General features: G+C 41.2%; 1 protein-coding gene across 2 annotated transcripts; it reads left to right on the top strand.

The window, feature by feature from the left end:
- The first annotated feature begins 8,443 nt into the window (after positions 1-8,443).
- On the top strand, positions 8,444-17,489 carry LOC123992515 (acetyl-coenzyme A transporter 1-like). Of its 2 annotated transcripts, XM_046293712.1 has the most exons (10): positions 8,444-8,553; positions 8,718-8,745; positions 10,232-10,674; positions 10,768-10,927; positions 11,010-11,205; positions 11,830-12,032; positions 12,776-12,960; positions 13,178-13,295; positions 14,513-14,728; positions 14,873-17,489. In XM_046293712.1, the coding sequence occupies exons 3-10, from the start codon at positions 10,274-10,276 to the stop codon at positions 15,038-15,040; spliced, it is 1,647 nt and encodes a 548-aa protein (XP_046149668.1). In that variant the 5' UTR covers positions 8,444-8,553; positions 8,718-8,745; positions 10,232-10,273; the 3' UTR covers positions 15,041-17,489. The 2 variants fall into 2 exon arrangements, with proteins under 2 accessions (XP_046149668.1, XP_046149669.1); XM_046293713.1 differs by lacking the exon at positions 8,718-8,745 and having other exon boundaries at positions 8,461-8,553.
- The last annotated feature ends 3,324 nt before the right edge of the window (positions 17,490-20,813 follow it).

The raw sequence follows: 20,813 nt of genomic DNA, 5'->3' as shown, positions 1-20,813 counted from the left end.
TATAACCTCACTACTGTATATAGCCCCTCTACTGTATACAACATCTCTACTGTATAAAGCCTACTGTATAAAGCCTCTCTACTGTATATAGCTGTATATAACCTCACTACTGTATATAACCTCTCTACTACTCACTATGTATATAGACTCTACTGTATATAGCCTCACTACTGTATATAGACTCTACTGTATATAGCCTCTCTACTGTATATAACCTCACTACTGTATATAGCCCCTCTACTGTATACAACCTCTCTACTGTATAAAGCCTCTCTACTGTATACAACCTCTCTACTGTATAAATCCTCTCTACTGTATATAGCCTCACTACTGTATATAGACTCTCTACTGTATATAGCCTCTCTACTGTATATAACCTCACTACTGTATATAGCCCCTCTACTGTATACAACCTCTCTACTGTATAAAGCCTCTCTACTCTACTGTATACAACCTCTCTACTGTATAAAGCCTCTCTACTGTATATAGCCTCTCTACTGTATATAACCTCACTACTGTATATAACCTCTCTCTATATATAGCCTCACTACTGTATATAGACTCTACTGTATATAGCTCTCTACTGTATATAACCTCACTACTGTATATAGCCCCTCTACTGTATACAACCTCTCTACTGTATAAAGCCTCTCTACTGTATACAACCTCTCTACTGTATAAATCCTCTCTACTGTATATAGCCTCACTACTGTATATAGACTCTCTACTGTATATAGCCTCTCTACTGTATATAACCTCACTACTGTATATAGCCCCTCTACTGTATACAACCTCTCTACTGTATAAAGCCTCTCTACTGTATATAGCCTCTCTACTGTATACAACCTCTCTACTGTATAAAGCCTCTCTACTGTATATAGCCTCTCTACTGTATATAGCCTCACTACTGTATACAACCTCTCTACTGTATAAAGCCTCTCTACTGTATATAGCATCTCTACTGTATATAGCCTCATTACTGTATAAAGCCTCACTACTGTATATAGCCTCTCTACTGTATATAGCCTCACTACTGTATATAGCCTCACTACTGTATATAGCCTCACTACTGTATATAGTCTCTCTACTGTATATAGCCTCACTACTGTATATAGCCTCTCTACTGTATATAGCCTCTCTACTGTATAAAGTCTTGCAACTGTATAAAGCCTCACTACTGTATATAGCCTCTCTACTGTATATAACCTCACTACTGTATATAGCCCCTCTACTGTATACAACATCTCTACTGTATAAAGCCTCTCTACTGTATAAAGCCTCTCTACTGTATATAGCCTCTCTACTGTATATAACCTCACTACTGTATATAACCTCTCTACTATATATAGCCTCACTACTGTATATAGACTCTACTGTATATAGCCTCACTACTGTATATAGACTCTACTGTATATAGCCTCTCTACTGTATATAACCTCACTACTGTAAATAGCCCCTCTACTGTATACAACCTCTCTACTGTATAAAGCCTCTCTACTGTATACAACCTCTCTACTGTATAAATCCTCTCTACTGTATATAGCCTCACTACTGTATATAGACTCTCTACTGTATATAGCCTCTCTACTGTATATAACCTCACTACTGTATATAGCCCCTCTACTGTATACAACCTCTCTACTGTATAAAGCCTCTCTACTGTATATAGCCTCTCTACTGTATACAACCTCTCTACTGTATAAAGCCTCTCTACTGTATATAGCCTCTCTACTGTATATAACCTCACTACTGTATATAACCTCTCTACTATATATAGCCTCACTACTGTATATAGACTCTACTGTATATAGCCTCTCTACTGTATATAACCTCACTACTGTATATAGCCCCTCTACTGTATACAACCTCTCTACTGTATAAAGCCTCTCTACTGTATACAACCTCTCTACTGTATAAATCCTCTCTACTGTATATAGCCTCACTACTGTATATAGACTCTCTACTGTATATAGCCTCTCTACTGTATATAACCTCACTACTGTATATAGCCCCTCTACTGTATACAACCTCTCTACTGTATAAAGCCTCTCTACTGTATATAGCCTCTCTACTGTATACAACCTCTCTACTGTATAAAGCCTCTCTACTGTATATAGCCTCTCTACTGTATATAGCCTCACTACTGTATACAACCTCTCTACTGTATAAAGCCTCTCTACTGTATATAGCATCTCTACTGTATATAGCCTCATTACTGTATAAAGCCTCACTACTGTATATAGCCTCTCTACTGTATATAGCCTCACTACTGTATATAGCCTCACTACTGTATATAGCCTCACTACTGTATATAGTCTCTCTACTGTATATAGCCTCACTACTGAATATAGCCTCTCTACTGTATATAGCCTCTCTACTGTATAAAGTCTCGCAACTGTATAAAGCCTCACTACTGTATATAGCCTCTCTACTGTATATAACCTCACTACTGTATATAGCCCCTCTACTGTATACAACATCTCTACTGTATAAAGCCTCTCTACTGTATAAAGCCTCTCTACTGTATATAGCCTCTCTACTGTATATAACCTCACTACTGTATATAACCTCTCTACTATATATAGCCTCACTACTGTATATAGACTCTACTGTATATAGCCTCACTACTGTATATAGACTCTACTGTATATAGCCTCTCTACTGTATATAACCTCACTACTGTATATAGCCCCTCTACTGTATACAACCTCTCTACTGTATAAAGCCTCTCTACTGTATACAACCTCTCTACTGTATAAATCCTCTCTACTGTATATAGCCTCACTACTGTATATAGACTCTTTACTGTATATAGCCTCTCTACTGTATATAACCTCACTACTGTATATAGCCCCTCTACTGTATACAACCTCTCTACTGTATAAAGCCTCTCTACTGTATATAGCCTCTCTACTGTATACAACCTCTCTACTGTATAAAGCCTCTCTACTGTATATAGCCTCTCTACTGTATATAGCCTCACTACTGTATACAACCTCTCTACTGTATAAAGCCTCTCTACTGTATAAAGCCTCTCTACTGTATATAGCCTCTCTACTGTATATAGCCTCACTACTGTATATAGCCTCACTACTGTATATAGCCTCACTACTGTATATAGCCTCTCTACTGTATATAGCCTCACTACTGTATATAGCCTCTCTACTGTATATAGCCTCACTACTGTATATAGCCTCTCTACTGTATATAGCCTCACTACTGTATATAGACTCTCTACTGTATATAGCCTCTCTACTGTATATAGCATCTCTACTGTATATAGCCTCATTACTGTATAAAGCCTCACTACTGTATATAGCCTCTCTACTGTATATAGCCCCACTACTGTATATAGCCTCACTACTGTATATAGCCTCTCTACTGTATAAAGTCTCACAACTGTATAAAGCCTCACTACTGTATAAAGCCTCACTACTGTATATAGTCTCTCTACTGTATATAGCCTCTCTACTGTATATAACCTCACTACTGTATATAGCCTCACTACTGTATATAGCCTCTCATGTATATCGCCTCTCTACTGTATATAACCTCACTACTGTATATAGCCTCACTACTGTATATAGCCTCACTACTGTATATAGCCGCTCTACTCTATATAGCCTCACTACTGTATATAGCCTCTCTACTGTATATAGCCTCACTACTGTATATAGCCTCACTACTGTATATAACCTCACTACTGTATATAGCCTCATTACTGTATATAGCCTCACTACTGTATATAACCTCACTACTGTATATAGCCTCATTACTGTATATAGCCTCACTACTGTATATAGCCTCACTACTGTATATAACCTCACTACTGTATATAGCCTCTACTGTATAACGCCTCACTACTGTATAAAGCCTCACTACTGTATAAAGCCTCACTACTGTATATAGCTTCTCTACTGTATATAGCCCCACTACTGTATATAGCCTCACTACTGTATATAGCCTCTACTGTATATAGCCTCTACTGTATATAGCCTCTACTGTATATAGCCTCTACTGTATATAGCCTCTCTACTGTATATAGCCTCTACTGTATATAGCCTCTCTACTGTATATAGCCTCTACTGTATATAGCCTCTACTGTATATAGTCTCACTACTGTATAAAGCCTCACTACTGTATAAAGCCTCACTACTGTATAAAGCCCCACTGTATATAGCCTCTACTGTATATAGCCTCTACTGTATATAGCCTCTCTACTGTATATAGCCTCTACTGTATATAGTATCTCTACTGTATATAGCCTCTACTGTATATAGCCTCTCTACTGTATATAGCCTCTACTGTATATAGCCTCTCTACTGTATATAGCCTCTACTGTATATAGCCTCTCTACTGTATATAGCCTCTCTACTGTATATAGCCTCTACTGTATATAGCCTCTACTGTATATAGTATTCCTACTGTATATAGCCTCTACTGTATATAGCCTCTCTACTGTATATAGCCTCTCTACTGTATATAGCCTCTACTGTATATAGCCTCTCTACTGTATATAGCCTCTACTGTATATAGCCTATCTACTGTATATAGCCCCTACTGTATATAGCCTCACTACTGTTATTATTCACTGTCTTTTTACTGTTGTTTTATTTCATTACTTATCTATTGTTCACCTAATACCTATGTTTTACTTAAAGATTGCACTGTTGGTTAGGGCCTGTAAGTAAGCATTTCACTTATTCGGCTGTTGTATTCGGCACATGTGACAAATAAACTTTGATTTGATTTGATATAGTGGACTGTCAATTCAAGTTTGAGGCCTAGCAATCCACCCCAAACCCTCATCCCCCTTTCTATCTGAAACAGTGACTTCTTGTGTATGGGGTTAGCTAACGCAGTGTCACATGCTTTATCCTAGTTTGCCTGTCTGCCTGGTCTGTTCACATGACATTAAGCAGTTTCACATGGTTCTCATAGCTGTGGCGTATAGGAGCGTGTGGTCCTTCATTATCTTAGACACAGAATGGAGACTCACCCTGGTTGACACGATGGATGCTTTACGTGCCATTTACTTATATTACTATGAAGAGGGGCCCCTCACAACATAGCTCTTGTTTTGTTGGTAGGAGCAGAGTGATATGGGCCACAGGACTAACAGTTACCCTTCAAAGGTCTGTTTAAGAAAACATAGTGTGCCTCCCATCTGAACACCTTACCTTGACACTCACTCTTAGCATGAAAATACAAGTGACAGATCCATTCACGAACTGACAAATTATATCAGATTTAGAAAATGTCCTGCATTAATTAAACTGCAGCCTGTATGAAATAAAACTGTTTTCAAAAAATCAGCGGAGGGCAGAGGTTTGTTCTGAGGAATTTGCTATTAATCTACCATGGGGCATAGGCTCCATATTGTGAGAGAAATCAGCACCGGGATAAAGGAAAAGCTCTTCAGCAGCCTTATACAATCTCTCATTCTATTCCTTTACCGACACTGCCCTGTCCCCCAATCCTTCCCTCTCTATGAGAAAGTGATGCATAAATGTACAATGGTAAACGGGCCAAAAATACTGCTGTGGATAATATTTTACTTGGTTAATTATCACAGTATGAGAGAGACAGGGAGAAAACCTATCTGGGGGTTAAATGATCCCAGTGTCTATGGAGGTCAGGTTTCTCTTGAAACTGTATTTGTTCCAAATGACCACTAGAGGATGAACGTCAGTCAATTTTGAAAAGTGCTGTTCCCCCTTTGAAAAACAAGACTTACCTTAAATATACAATTTCTAAGAAAATTGGGGAAAACAGTGTCAAGATTAATTTTAGTGGAAATGTCAAGCAGTAGGCCAATAACTATTACCGCAAACCAGCTGAGTAAACAAGTAAGTACATTTTCCAATGTATTTTTAAATAATAATCTACTACTGTACATTATTGTGTGTGGAAGTACATCATTTTTATCCTTTCAAATGATCAGTGTGCCTACTAGTAACTTATAATGTGAGATCAATGGAACATGGAGATGTGATGAAATCCTTGGTGAGATATTACCATGTGTCTCACAGGACATGGGCTCATAAATAATGGCAGGTATATTAGAGACTGAAAATATTTGACATGGGTCCCCAGATCCTCAAAAATGAGATCAATGATCAGTGTGCACTAGTATCGAGAACATCTTATAATGGAGATAACTGTTCAGTGAATCTGAGATCAATGATCAGTGTGCTACAGAGGGTTAATGTGACATCAATGATCAGTGTGCCACTGGGACATCAAGATCTTCCTGCCATCCAGGACTTATATGATAGGCAGTGTCAGAGGAAGTCCCAAAACATTGTCACCCAAGTCATAGACTGTTCTCTAATGCTAGATCAATGATCAGTGTGCCTACTAGATCACCATATTTAGGTCAAATCAGGCCTACTTAACAGCTTCTAACCCCAAGCAACTGCTGAACAATTAATCAAATGGCAGTGTGCCTACTAGTAACTTATAATGTGAGATTGATTTTATAATGTGAGATCAATGATCAGTGTGCCTACTAGTAACTTATAATGTGAGATCAATATCAGTTTACCTACTACCTACATGTACAAATGACCTCAACTAACCTGTACCTCTGCACATTGACTCGGCACTGTTGTTATTTTAACTGCATTGTTGGTTAAGGGCTTGTAAGTAAGCATTTCATGGTAAGGTCTACTACACCTGTGGTATTCATCATTTCATGGTAAGGTCTACTACACCTGTGGTATTCATCATTTCATGGTTAGGTCTACTACACCTGTGGTATTCATCATTTCATGGTTAGGTCTACTACACCTGTGGTATTCATCATTTCATGGTTAGACTGTTCTCTACTACACCTGTGGTATTCATCATTTCATGGTTAGGTCTACTACACCTGTGAACATTCATCATTTCATGGTAAGGTCTACTACACCTGTTTATTATTCATCATTTCATGGTAAGGTCTACTACACCTGTGGTATTCATCATTTCATGGTTAGGTCTACTACACCTGTGGTATTCATCATTTCATGGTTAGGTCTACTACACCTGTGGTATTCATCATTTCATGGTTAGGTCTACTACACCTGTGGTATTCATCATTTCATGGTTAGGTCTACTACACCTGTGGTATTCGGTGCATGTGACAAATAACATTTGATTGGATTACATTAAGTAATAGGCATAAACGTAGGATCCAGAGTGTGATCACTTTTTTATTTATTACATTTTTCTGTTATTTTACTTAAATCCATGGCCCTCTAATTATTAGTCACAATCTACAACTATAATCTATAACTCTTAGATATAATATGTAACTCAAAAGTTAAAAGAGATTAGCTATTAGATTCAATATATACAAGTGCCCTCCTTAATTATTGGGACAGTGAAGCATTTTTTCTTCTTTTAGCGCTACTCTACAAAGATATGAGGTTAAAGTGCAGACTGTCAGCTTTAATTTGAGGGTTTATTCATCCATATCGGGTGAACCATTTAGAAATTACAGCACTTTTTGTAAGTAGTCCCACCATTTTATGGGAGCAAAAGTATTGGGACAAACTTATTGAAGTATTAAAATGCTAGGTATTTAGTCCCATATTCATAGCGCGCAATGCCTACATCAAGCTTGTGACTACACATTCTTTGGACACATTTTCTGTGTTGTTTTGGGTGGTTTTGTTTTAGATGATTTTGTGCCCAAAATAAATGAATGGTAAATAATGTATTGTGTAATTTTGTAGTGACTTTTATTTTAAATAAGAATATATGTTTCTAAACACAGCTACCATGATTATGGATAGTGCTGAATTAATTGTGAATAATGATGAGTGAGAAAGTTACAGATGCACCAATATCATATCACCAAGACATGCTAACCTCTCATCATTACAACAACGGAGTTTAGCATTTTTGGGGAATACCTGCGTCTCATAACACTTGTGTGTAAATTGAAGTCAGACGCCACAAACTCTTTTCACTAAAACCGGTTAAAACAGTGCACAGTAAGTGTGTATTTTGCATTTGTGAAATTATTTTGATGTGATATGAAAGTACAGGGATATATGTTTCCTGAACCATAACACAAAATGCGAATCTATTCATGTTTAGATGGGAGTATTTGGCTGTTCTGGCTTCCATAGTCAATTCGCCTTTAAACGTCATTCTACCTTTATTTCAACAAGGAACAGACTGGGACCAATGTCTCTTTTACAGCTGGGCCCTGCATATACATGTTTACACATACAGTTTAGGTACAATGATTAAGAGACTACACAATACAAAACAAAACGATCACAGATAAAACAAAAATATACAATAGCAGATTATTACATTTACACATAGGTTATTCCCCTAACAGCGTTTGGCTCATTATTGAGCTGAGCGACAAAAGGGAATAATGAACCACACGAAAGGCATAAGAATGTGTACAGAGATCTAAGCGGAACTTTTATTAACATCATTTTGACACGTCAGCTGAAGCACACGGACGCATGTCGACGTTACACACGTAGCTACACTTCCTCACCCTCTGAAAAAACGATCTACCGATGTAACCAGGCGAAGGCCAAATAGGTAGCTATGTCTGTGTTTTTGACCGTATTAAATGCAATTCATACATAGTTCAAGGCAACGTTCGCAGTCGAATCAACTACAATCCATTTTTTGAACGATAGTCGACACATTCATTCATTAATCATTCATTGTATGGTTTGGCATGTGGTGTCGCATGACAACAGTCAACACAAGGTCGCATGACAACACAAGGTAACGTCAAATATTTTTTTACAACGTTATGATAACATGCTTAGCTTGCTAACTATCTTGTTATCTCTCATTCATTGTCTAATGTTTGATCTTCAATTACCATTTTAACCAATATTTATTGAATTCACATGGCCTTTTTGTTGTGTGTATTAGCTATAATAGAAACTCCAGGAAATATTTTCAATGTGTCATGGCGCTACGTTGTTTTGGTTCCCACCCACATCATGAACCTGCTTGGGCTTCGTCAGCGGGAGAACGATGATTATTCAACATGTATGCCTTCTCTCTCCCATGGATTAAGACTTCTAGCTAGCAACCTTCTCTCTCTCCAATTGGTCTGGATTAAGACTTCTAACTAGCAACCTTCTCTCTCTCTCCAATTGGTCTGGATTAAGACGTCTAGCTAGCAACCTTCTCTCTCTCTCTCCAATTGGTCTGGATGAAGATGTCTAGTTAGCAACCTTCTCTCTCCAATTGGTCTGGATTAAGACGTCTAGCTAGCAACCTTCTCTCTCTCCAATTGGTCTGGATTAAGAAATCTAGCTAGCAACCTTCTCTCTCTCCAATTGGTCTGGATTAAGACGTCTAGCTTGCAACCTTGTTTATGCAGAAGCTGGGCATTGCTGTATTAGCTGGAGATGCTAATTAGGGTCTCATCCAGACAAGGAATTCACTTGTTTGTAGTTGTACATTGCTTTTACAAAGGAAACCAACCTCAGACAAGTGTTGGCAATAAATATTGAGACCTAGAGCCCTCAAACTCAACTGTGGACCTTAAAGCCAGTGCCACTGCATTTTAATTGTTCCCCTCTAATCAGGGACTGATTTAGACCTGGGACACCAGGTTTCCCTCTAATCAGGGGCTGATTTAGACCTGGGACAGCAGGTTTCCCTCTAATCCGGGACTGATTTACATCTGGGACAGCAGGTTTCCCTCTAATCCGGGACTGATTTAGATCTGGGACAGCAGGTTTCCCTCTAATCCGGGACTGATTTAGACCTGGGACAGCAGGTTTCCCTCTAATCAGGGACTGATTTAGATCTGAGACAGCAGGTTTCCCTCTAATCAGGGACTGATTTAGACCTGGGACACCAGGTTTCCCTCTAATCAGGGACTGATTTAGACCTGGGACACCAGGTTTCCCTCTGATCAGGGACTGATTTAGACCTGGGACAGCAGGTTTCCCTCTAATCAGGGACTGATTTAGACCTGGGACACCAGGTTTCCCTCTAATCAGGGACTGATTTAGACCCGGGACACCAGGTTCCCCTCTAATTAGGGACTGATTTAGACGTGGGACACCAAATGTGAGCAATTCATTATCAGGTTGAGCAGAACCAGCAGGTTCCTGACCTCATAGAGTAAGAGTTGAGTACCCTTGGCCAAGACGTAACCCAACTAAAAACACAAACTGAGGGATAGAACAAAGCAGATATTTTTCCTAATAGAAAATGACTAACCCCTGCCTGCATCCTTCCTCTCCAGGTTTCCAGAGGGCACAGCTGGTTTGATGCCCGTGGCTCCACAATGGAACTATCTGACTCAGTCACACATAAGAACGGGCGGCAGAGGAAGCCTGCTGTCCCCCAGGGGGACATGAGTGACGGGAATAGGGTTCGCAACACCACCCCTGACCTGGAGGAGGAGGGGGAAGCGTTGCTTCGAGGATCTGACACGGAGAACAACGGACAACCCAGTGTGCAGCCTGGGATCAGAGGGGAGCTGGGGAATGTATCTCTGCTGCTCTTCCTTTATGTCCTCCAGGGTATCCCTCTGGGCCTGGCCGGGAGCATCCCTCTCATCCTGCAGAGTAAGAACGTCAGCTACAAGGACCAGGCCTTCTTCAGCTTTGTCTTCTGGCCCTTCAGTCTCAAGCTGCTGTGGGCCCCGCTGGTTGATGCGCTCTACCTGACCTGGTTTGGACGCCGGTAAGACACTGATATGTTTACTTTGTTTTATATTGTGTCTGATGGGTTGACTGCTGCAATCAAATGTGTCAAAGCCTCATCTCTCCTTCTCAGGAAGTCGTGGCTGGTGCCCACCCAGTACCTGCTGGGTCTCTTCATGCTGTACCTGTCGGTTACCGTGGATACGCTGCTGAAAAGTGATGAGGGGCAGGGTCCTGATGTGATAACCCTGACGACGGTGTTCTTCATGCTGGCCTTTCTGGCAGCCACCCAGGTAACTCACACACACACACACTCACACTCACACTCTCCAAGTTATTGTGATACATAACTCTGTTAATACTCCCTGATCCCAGGACATAGCAGTGGATGGCTGGGCTCTGACCATGCTGTCTAGGGAGAACGTGGGCTACGCCTCCACCTGTAACTCTGTGGGACAGACTGCTGGCTACTTCCTAGGCAACGTGCTCTTCCTGGCTCTGGAGTCAGCTGACTTCTGCAACAAATACCTGAGAGCAGAGCCTAAAGAGACTGGCATCGTGACACTGTCAGGTACAGAATGAGGGAGGGGGAGACAAAGATGAGAAGGCTGAGATCAATGTCATCTGTGAAGCAGGAGGAAGAACGTTAAATCCAGATATTTAGTTTAATCTTGCTACGGTCGACTGGTATTAAATACAATTACAGACATGCAGAGCTTGATGAACCCTCCTTGCTGAAGAGGGAATGTCCGTTGGCCAGGTTTTGCATTCGATCATCTTGCCCTGAGTAAACAATAGTTGCTGAAGACGATGGTATCAGAATTGTAGGACATTTTTTGTTTCCTTGTAATCTCTTGATAAGCGTAGTTGTGAATAACGTGTACCAGGCATGTGCATTTCCATGCATTTTAGAACATCGATACACTGGCAATTTTGAGGCCAAGCAACTTTTTATTATCTGGGGATATTTGATCAATGCACAGATATCGGTGATTTTTGAGCTGAAGTGAGAGAAAATAAACTCTGGTTTTGGAGTGAACTTTAGGCTGATGATTTTCCATATGGTTTTGCCAGTCAACAGACAGTAACATGCTATAGAAGATGGGTGTATACATCTTGGCCATCACTGCATTGCTTTGCTGTTGTAACCACTCTGTAACATTGTCGTTGTCTCTGATTGGCTCCCTTGGCGCAGACTTCCTGTTTTTCTGGGGCGTGGTGTTCCTGGTGTCGACCACGCTGGTGGCCATTATGAAGAAGGAGAACGCCAGGGGACAGCACGGGAGGAAGAAGGTCCGGGAGGAGACGCAGAGCGTCATGGAAACATACAAACTGCTGCTCTCCATCATCAAGATGCCTGCCGTGTTCACCTTCTGTAGCCTGCTGCTCACTGCTAAGGTACCTACGATACAGCTGCACCTTACCTGACATGTCACCCAGTACAGCTTATCTATACTTATCACCCAGTACAGCTTACTGCACCTTACCTGACATGTCACCCAGTACAGCTTATCTATACTTATCACCCAGTACAGCTTACTGCACTTTACCTGACTAGTCACCCTGTACAGCTTATCTATACTTATCACCCAGTACAGCTTACTGCACCTTACCTGACATGTCACCCAGTACAGCTTATCTATACTTATCACCCAGTACAGCTTATCTATACTTATCACCCAGTACAGCTTATCTATACTTATCACCCAGTACAGCTTACTGCACCTTACCTGACATGTCACCCAGTACAGCTTATCTATACTTATCACCCAGTACAGCTTATCTATACTTATCACCCAGTACAGCTTATCTATACTTATCACCCAGTACAACTTACTGCACCTTACCTGACATGTCACCCAGTACAGCTTATCTATACTTATCACCCAGTACAACTTACTGCACCTTACCTGACATGTCACCCAGTACAACTTACTGCACCTGCACCTTACCTGACATGTCTATAAGTCAGCTTAAGCAGGCCAGAATGTGGTCACCCTGTTTAGCCTGTCTCTTATTTCTGAGGTGCCTACAGTGTAAACAACCTGCCTGGACAACAAGCCTAATTGACCTGCAGTATCTAACCCAGTCACTGTAAAGGTACCTGTGGGACTCAGCAGTCTGTCTCCGTCTGTCTCCAGATGGGTTTCTCTGCAGCAGATGCAGTGACCGGTCTGAAGCTGGTTGAGGCAGGTGTTCCTAAAGAGCAGCTGGCATTACTGGCAGTCCCCATGGTTCCACTGCAGGTACTACTACCTCTCATCATCAGTAAATACACCGCGGGACCACGACCACTAGATGTTTTCTACAAGGCCTTTCCCTTCAGGTACACACACACACACACACACACACACACACACACACACACACACACACACACACACACACACACACACACACACACACACACACACACACACACACACACACACACACACACACACACACACACACACACACACACACACACACACACACACACACACACACACACACACACACACACACACACACTTCCTGTACATGTGTGTTTTCCTGTGTAGGTTGTTGATAGGTCTGGGGTATGCTGTGTTGGTGTGGTGGACTCCCAGTTTAAAGCAGGAAGGGGGATTCCCTCTCTACTACTACACTATAGTCCTGTTCAGCTACGCTCTGCATCAGGTAACACTGTTCACACTATATCCATCTCTGTTGTCTCTACTACACTATAGTACTGCATCAGGTAATACTGTTCACACTATATCCATCTCTGTTGTCTCTCTACTACACTATAGTACTGCATCAGGTAATACTGTTCACACTATATCCATCTCTGTTGTCTCTACTACACTATAGTACTGCATCAGGTAATACTGTTCACACTATATCCATCTCTGTTGTCTCTACTACACTATAGTACTGCATCAGGTAATACTGTTCACACTATATCCATCTCTGTTGTCTCTACTACACTATAGTACTGTATCAGGTAATACTGTTCACACTATATCCATCTCTGTTGTCTCTACTACACTATAGTCCTGTAACAGATTCACACTATCTATCCATCTCTGTTGTCTCTACTACACTATAGTCCTGTAACAGGTTCACACTATCTATCCATCTCTGTTGTCTCTACTACACTATAGTCCTGTAACAGATTCACACTATCTATCCATCTCTGTTGTCTCTACTACACTATAGTCCTGTAACAGGTTCACACTATATCCATCTCTGTTGTCTCTACTACACTATAGTCCTGTAACAGATTCACACTATCTATCCATCTCTGTTGTCTCTACTACACTATAGTCCTGTAACAGGTTCACACTATATCCATCTCTGTTGTCTCTACTACACTATAGTCCTGTAACAGGTTCACACTATCTATCCATCTCTGTTGTCTCTACTACACTATAGTCCTGTAACAGATTCACACTATCTATCCATCTCTGTTGTCTCTACTACACTATAGTCCTGTAACAGGTTCACACTATATCCATCTCTGTTGTCTCTACTACACTATAGTCCTGTAACAGGTTCACACTATATCCATCTCTGTTGTCTCTACTACACTATAGTACTGTTCAGCTACACACACTCTATCTTTTATATATATATATATATATATAATTTTATTTGTTTGTTTGGCAGGAGGTTAGACTGTTTCCACCTCATTTTGTGGACAATGTGCGATGAAACCGGTCTTCTCTTGAGAGCCAGCTCTGCTTTCAGAAAGCCCTTCTCAATAGCAAGGTTATGCTCACTGAGTCTGTACATAGTCAAAGCTCTTTGTCTGTCTGTGTGACATTCTGCAGTATACATCCACTTGATCCAGCTTGGGACACTATACACATACACTTTCTCAAACTCCTGCCTTTCCCCTCCTTTACCCACAGGTGGCGCTGTACAGCATGTATGTGGCCTGTATGGCTTTCCATGCTAAAGTGAGTGACCCAGTGATTGGTGGGACTTACATGACCCTGCTGAACACTGTCACCAACCTGGGGGGAAACTGGCCCTCCACCCTGGCATTGTGGATGGTCGACCCACTCACCTCAAAGGAGTGCCAGGGAGCTGCTGGGCAGAAATGTGGCTCCCCAGAGGAGACAGGGGTAAGTGGGAGAGAATTACCTGACAGTATTCCCCCTGTCCACTCCCGGCTCTGTCGTAGTACATTAAATAGCTATTATGTGAATTCTGTGGAAACACTCCTCTTAACCGTATCTCTGTCTTTTTCTCTCTCTCCCCTCCTCCAGCTGTGTGTTAAGGAGGGCGGTGTGTGTGTGACGTCGTTGGATGGTTACTATGTGGAGTCGGTGGTGTGTGCGTTGATAGGACTAACGTGGTGGGTGTGGCTAGGGAACAGGATGAGAAGGCTACAGGACCAGAGCCCTGCAGCGTGGAGGTGCAGGATCGGCCAATGACAACGTTCACCCAGCTCCTGACCCCAGCAAGGCCAATCGCCAGACAGCTACAGTCTGATATAAAAGCTTCTGTCAGCTCAGCCTTTGACCCTGGCCTGAACATCACTTCCTCTCTCTCATTTCTGTTTTTCTGTCTTCCTCCGACTCGCTTTATTTCTCTCCTTCTCTGATGACTCTTCTCAGTGTCCCTCTGTTTTCCCTCCCTTTGCTCAGTGTATATATTATCCTTCAGCAGTCTGTCTCTGCGTTAACTGGAATTGTGGTCCGGCCACCACAAGACTATGGACCATAACGGTCAATAACCACATACTCTCTTGGAGAGTCAAGAGTTATATTTCTCCTTGCAACGTCACATCCTCACCATGGCTTCTGTGGGTGCCGCTTCAACTATGTCCCATTGGCAACAAAAGAAGGAACTATTCTTCTTGATAGGAATATTTACAGTAGACATAGCTGCTCCTTCTCAATCCACATTGTCCGCTACTTAAACTATTTCACTTTCTCACTGTTTATTTGTGCCTTGCTCTGTTCTTCAAAGACTCGGATTTTAAAGTTGGTCAGATATTTAAAAAAAGGCATTCATCAACGAACGGTCATAAAAAGCAAACCACACATATATGGATGGTTAAATATGAACTTTGAGATGTACAGCCAAGACCTAGTTGATAAATAGATCACGTTTCTGTGTGGAACATGGGAGTCAGAAATCACATTTCTATTCTTGATGTTAATCTATTGTCCCTTTGAAAGAAATGCCTAAATTATAACTACTGTTTTAATATACACTGAGTGTACAAAACGTTAGGAACACCTTCCTATTGAGTTACTATGTTAAACGTTCCTAATGTTGAGTCCTTTTGCCATGTTGACTCCAAAGCTTCCCACAGTTGGCTGGATGTCCTTTGGGTGTTGGACCATTCTTGATGGGAAACTGTTGAGTGTGAAACTCAGCAGCGTTGCAGTTCTTTACACAAACTGGTGAGCCTGGCACCTACTACCAAACCCTGTTCAAAGGCACTTCAATCTTTTGTTTCTTGACAATTAACCCTCTGAATGGCACAAACACAATTCATGTCTCAATTGTCTCCCGGCTTGAAAATCCTTCTTTAACCCGTCTCCTTGCCTCCATCTACACTGATTGAAGAGGATTTAACAGGTGACATCAAGAAGGGATCTAAAGCTTTCACCCGGTCCGTCTGTCTTAATGTTTTGTATACTCAGCGTATGTCTCTAACTTTTTGAATACAACAGTGTTTTCTCTATAACAGCAATGACAGGTCAGAGGTTGTGTGGAAGGCAGAAGGCAGTAAACAGTCATGTCTGGATCTGGGGATCACCTGTATCGGTTTGGTTTATGTCATAGAAAAAGGTCATGTTTTTCTGTTTGTTAATTCTCAAGAGTTATTTTGATTTATTTTGGGGCTCTGCTCTATTCTACATCAGGCTGAACAAAATAATTTGCATTGATTCATGTGTGGGACACTGATAAATCAGATTCTGTGTTTCTCCCTTAATGTCTGCCCCTAACCACCTGTCCACATTCAGATGGGGCTCAGCTCCTAAAGGTGAAAGTCAGGGTTGGGGTAGGGGGGGAGGGACAAAGAGCACGTTGAGTTTCCACACCAATGCAAAGCCTTCATACTGTAACTGAGACGCTTGTTAGCCTTAAATATTTCATTTTTTAACTTTCTCTTTATTTTACATCTTGTGATGCTACTGTATGTACATCGCCTTTTATGTCTGTGTCAGTACTTTTAACAATTTAAAATATTGCCTAAACTCTACAAGCCATTCATTTACATGTGGATATGTTTGTATGTTTGACTTGTTTTGATTGACCAAATATTTAAATGAATGATTTTTGTTTTTTAGCACTTTTTCGTTTTCTTCATTTCAGTTATACATTCTTTTAAATAAATAAAAAACTCCACTGTAGTTATTTTCCAAAATGAGTTTTTAAAAGAATGTTCAACAACGACTGAATTTCCCATGGAATACAAATGATTTGTGATGGGCTGTTGCAAACCAATCTTTGATTCCCAACTCACATTTCTAAAAGCGGAAGTTAAAGACCTGCTTGGTATTGGAGTTGTCCCTAGTGGGAACAACTCCGTGGGAATCGAACCCACAACCCTGGTATTGCATGTGCCGTGCTCTACCGAGAGTGACTACCCGGGTTGGGATCAATTCCATTTAATTTCCAGTCAGTTCGGGAAGTAAACTACAATTCCAATTCAATGCTTTTCAATTAGAAACATTTTAGAGAAAAAAATCTATAACTACTGACTAGAATTTCGATGTGATTGATCCCGAACTCTGCACTGTACCCTGTGAGACTTGTCCGCTATGTTGTAAGATGTTCTGAGTAACTTTTGTACCAACATTCCCAAGATGTAAAATTGAAAATATTTACAGTAATAAATATCTTATGTAATACAATGAATATGCACTCTGGTTTCAAATGGTTTTATCTGATTACTCATAAAATACTGTACTTTACATTGTTAAAACATTAATTAATTCTTTGTCTGTGTGTGAAGTCATAAGAATATTTCTCTACATATCTCACACCTAATTTATGCAATGTATAACATTTTCTATATGTGGTATATAACTTTAAATTTAGCAGTAGGATTAGATAATGAAGCATTTCTGAAAACGCCACACCAGATCTTCCATACATTACCTGGTGAGCTGGTGGGCAGACAGCCTTTTGTTGTCTTTCAGACATTACCTGGTGAGCTGGTGGGCAGACGGCCTTTTGTTGTCTTTCAGACATTTGAACAACATGCCGGTGTCCAGGAGTGAGGCTGGGACAGACGAGAAAGGAGAACATACTCCTAAAAACAAGTTATGTAGCTTCTCAGGTGGCTGACGATAATTTAACCATTGTCCGGTCAAGAACCCGACTGGGATACACACTGCACATTCAAGTATTGAATGGGAAGGAGTAGAAGGTTCGTTCAAATGAGACAGGAGATCAACTGTTATTAAAATTGACTAAAGGTGTAGCTAACACGTTCTGACACCTTTGGGTAACATGTCTGTTTTCTCTTCTAGAACATCAGTACTGGACTATCAATTGCCGGGGTAATAGTAATATCAAGGAGTGTTAAATTGGTAAATCGTTTAGGTTATGCATAAAAAGCCAAGTGTGGGGCAGGCATGTTCCACCAGGAGGCGGTAGTGAGTCAGGTTCCACGCAAACCCTGGGTGAAGGAAGGCGGGCATTCTGTCTCTAGCCGATGTCAAGGGAATACTCATAACGACATCGACAGGTTGTGGTGTTTTAACTAGATGAGATGAGTCCTTCCCTCTTGTTCAATGAAATGCCAGCTCTGCATAGGTTATAAGGTCAGGATCAATTTAGGATGGTAGTTGAAGAGTCATAAGGTGAATGCACCAATTTGTAAGTCGCTCTGGATAAGAGCGTCTGCTAAATGACTTAAATGTAAATGTAAGAGCTGTTTGCCTAATGTGTTGTTTAGTTAGTCAGCCTAACAGCCTTTTCTTCTTAAACAGATTATCAATCTCCATCCCTTGGTTTTAGAAAGGTCCTGATCTGTCGTTTTTGTTTAGCTAATAGAATGATCTGTTGTTTTTGTTTAGCTAATAGAATGATCTGTTTTTGTTTAGCTGATAGAATGATCTGTTGTTTTTGTTTAGCTAATAGAATGATCTGTCGTTTTTGTTCAGCTAATAGAATGATCTGTCGTTTTTGTTCAGCTAATAGAATGATCTGTCGTTTTTGTTCAGCTAATAGAATGATCTGTCGTTTTTGTTCAGCTAATAGAATGATCTGTCGTTTTTGTTCAGCTAATAGAATGATTTGTCGTTTTTGTTTAGCTAAAATACTGAACAAAAATATAAACGCAACATGTAAAGTGTTGGCCCAATGTTCTATTAACTGAAATAAAAGATCCCAGAAATGTTCCATATGCACAAAAAGCTTATTTCTCTCTAATTTTGTGCACAAATTTGTTTTCATCCCTGTTAGCAAACATTTCTCTTCTGCCAAGATAATCCATCCACCTGACAGGTGTGGCATATCAAGAAGCTGATTAAACGGCATGCTCATTACACAGGTGCACCTTGTGCTGGTGACAACAAAAGGCCACTCTAAAATATGCAGTTTTGTCACACAACACAATACCACAGATGTCTCAAGTTTTGATGAAGTGTGCAATTCACATGCTGACTGCGGGAATGTCTACCAGAGCTTTTGCCAGAGAATTTAATTTTAATTTCTCTACCATAAGCTGCCTCCAATGTCATTTAGAAAATATGGCAGTACGACCCCCTGTTGGCTAAAGGTATGGAAGACCCCCTGTTGGCTAAAGGTATGGAAGACCCCCTGTTGGCTAAAGGTATGAAAGACCCCCTGTTGGCTAAAGGTATGGAAGACCCCTGTTGGCTAAAGGTATGGAAGACCCCCTGTTGACTAAAGGTATGGAAGACCCCCTGTTGGCTAAAGGTATGGAAGACCCCCTACTGGCTAAAGGTATGGAAGACCCCTACTGGCTAAAGGTATGGAAGATCCCCTGCTTGCTGAAGGTATGGAAGAATGGATGGGTTCACATCCCCTACAACTTTCCCAACACACACAGACACACAAAGCCCACAGGGTAACGGTCAATTGCGCTGTGATAACGGAGATTAGGATTCACCTCCCAGCTGTTGGTAAATCTACTCTGGTCATTCACACAGCTGTCCCCAATTAGACATTCATGTATTTAATAATCTCAAACCGTGGACACATCAAATTAGTTTGTGGCTATTAGAGCGTCATAGAGTGTCAGCCATAGACCGTCTGCTGCTCTCTTTAACATGACTGTGTCAGCCATAGACCGTCTGCTGCTCTCTTTAACATGACTGTGTCAGCCATAGACCGTCTGCTGCTCTCTTTAACATGACTGTGTCAGCCATAGACCGTCTGCTGCTCTCTTTAACATGACTGTGTCAGCCATAGACCGTCTGCTGCTCTCTTTAACATGACTGTGTCAGCCATAGACCGTCTGCTGCTCTCTTTAACATGACTGTGTCAGCCATAGACCGTCTGCTGCTCTCTTTAACATGACTGTGTCAGCCATAGACCGTCTGCTGCTCTCTTTAACATGACTGTGTCAGCCATAGACCGTCTGCTGCTCTCTTTAACATGACTGTGTCAGCCATAGACCGTCTGCTGCTCTCTTTAACATGACTGTGTCAGCCATAGACCGTCTGCTGCTCTCTTTGTCACATGACTGTGTCAGCCAGCCATAGACCGTCTGCTGCTCTCTTTAACATGACTGTGTCAGCCATAGACCGTCTGCTGCTCTCTTTAACATGACTGTGTCAGCCATAGACCGTCTGCTGCTCTCTTTAACATGACTGTGTCAGCCATAGACCGTCTGCTGCTCTCTTTAACATGACTGTGTCAGCCATAGACCGTCTGCTGCTCTCTTTAACATGACTGTGTCAGCCATAGACCGTCTGCTGCTCTCTTTAACATGACTGTGTCAGCCATAGACCGTCTGCTGCTCTCTTTAACATGACTGTGTCAGCCATAGACCGTCTGCTGCTCTCTTTAACATGACTGTGTCAGCCATAGACCGTCTGCTGCTCTCTTTAACATGACTGTGTCAGCCATGACCGTCTGCTGCTCTGCCATAGACCGTCTGCTGCTCTCTTTAACATGACTGTGTCAGCCATAGACCGTCTGCTGCTCTCTTTAACATGACTGTGTCAGCCATAGACCGTCTGCTGCTCTCTTTAACATGACTGTGTCAGCCAT

This window comes from Oncorhynchus gorbuscha, linkage group LG13, assembly GCF_021184085.1.
Source record: "Oncorhynchus gorbuscha isolate QuinsamMale2020 ecotype Even-year linkage group LG13, OgorEven_v1.0, whole genome shotgun sequence".
NCBI classification, from domain to species: domain Eukaryota; kingdom Metazoa; phylum Chordata; class Actinopteri; order Salmoniformes; family Salmonidae; genus Oncorhynchus; species Oncorhynchus gorbuscha.
Note: the sequence above shows the minus strand (reverse complement) of the source record. Positions and strands in the feature narration are given on the sequence as shown.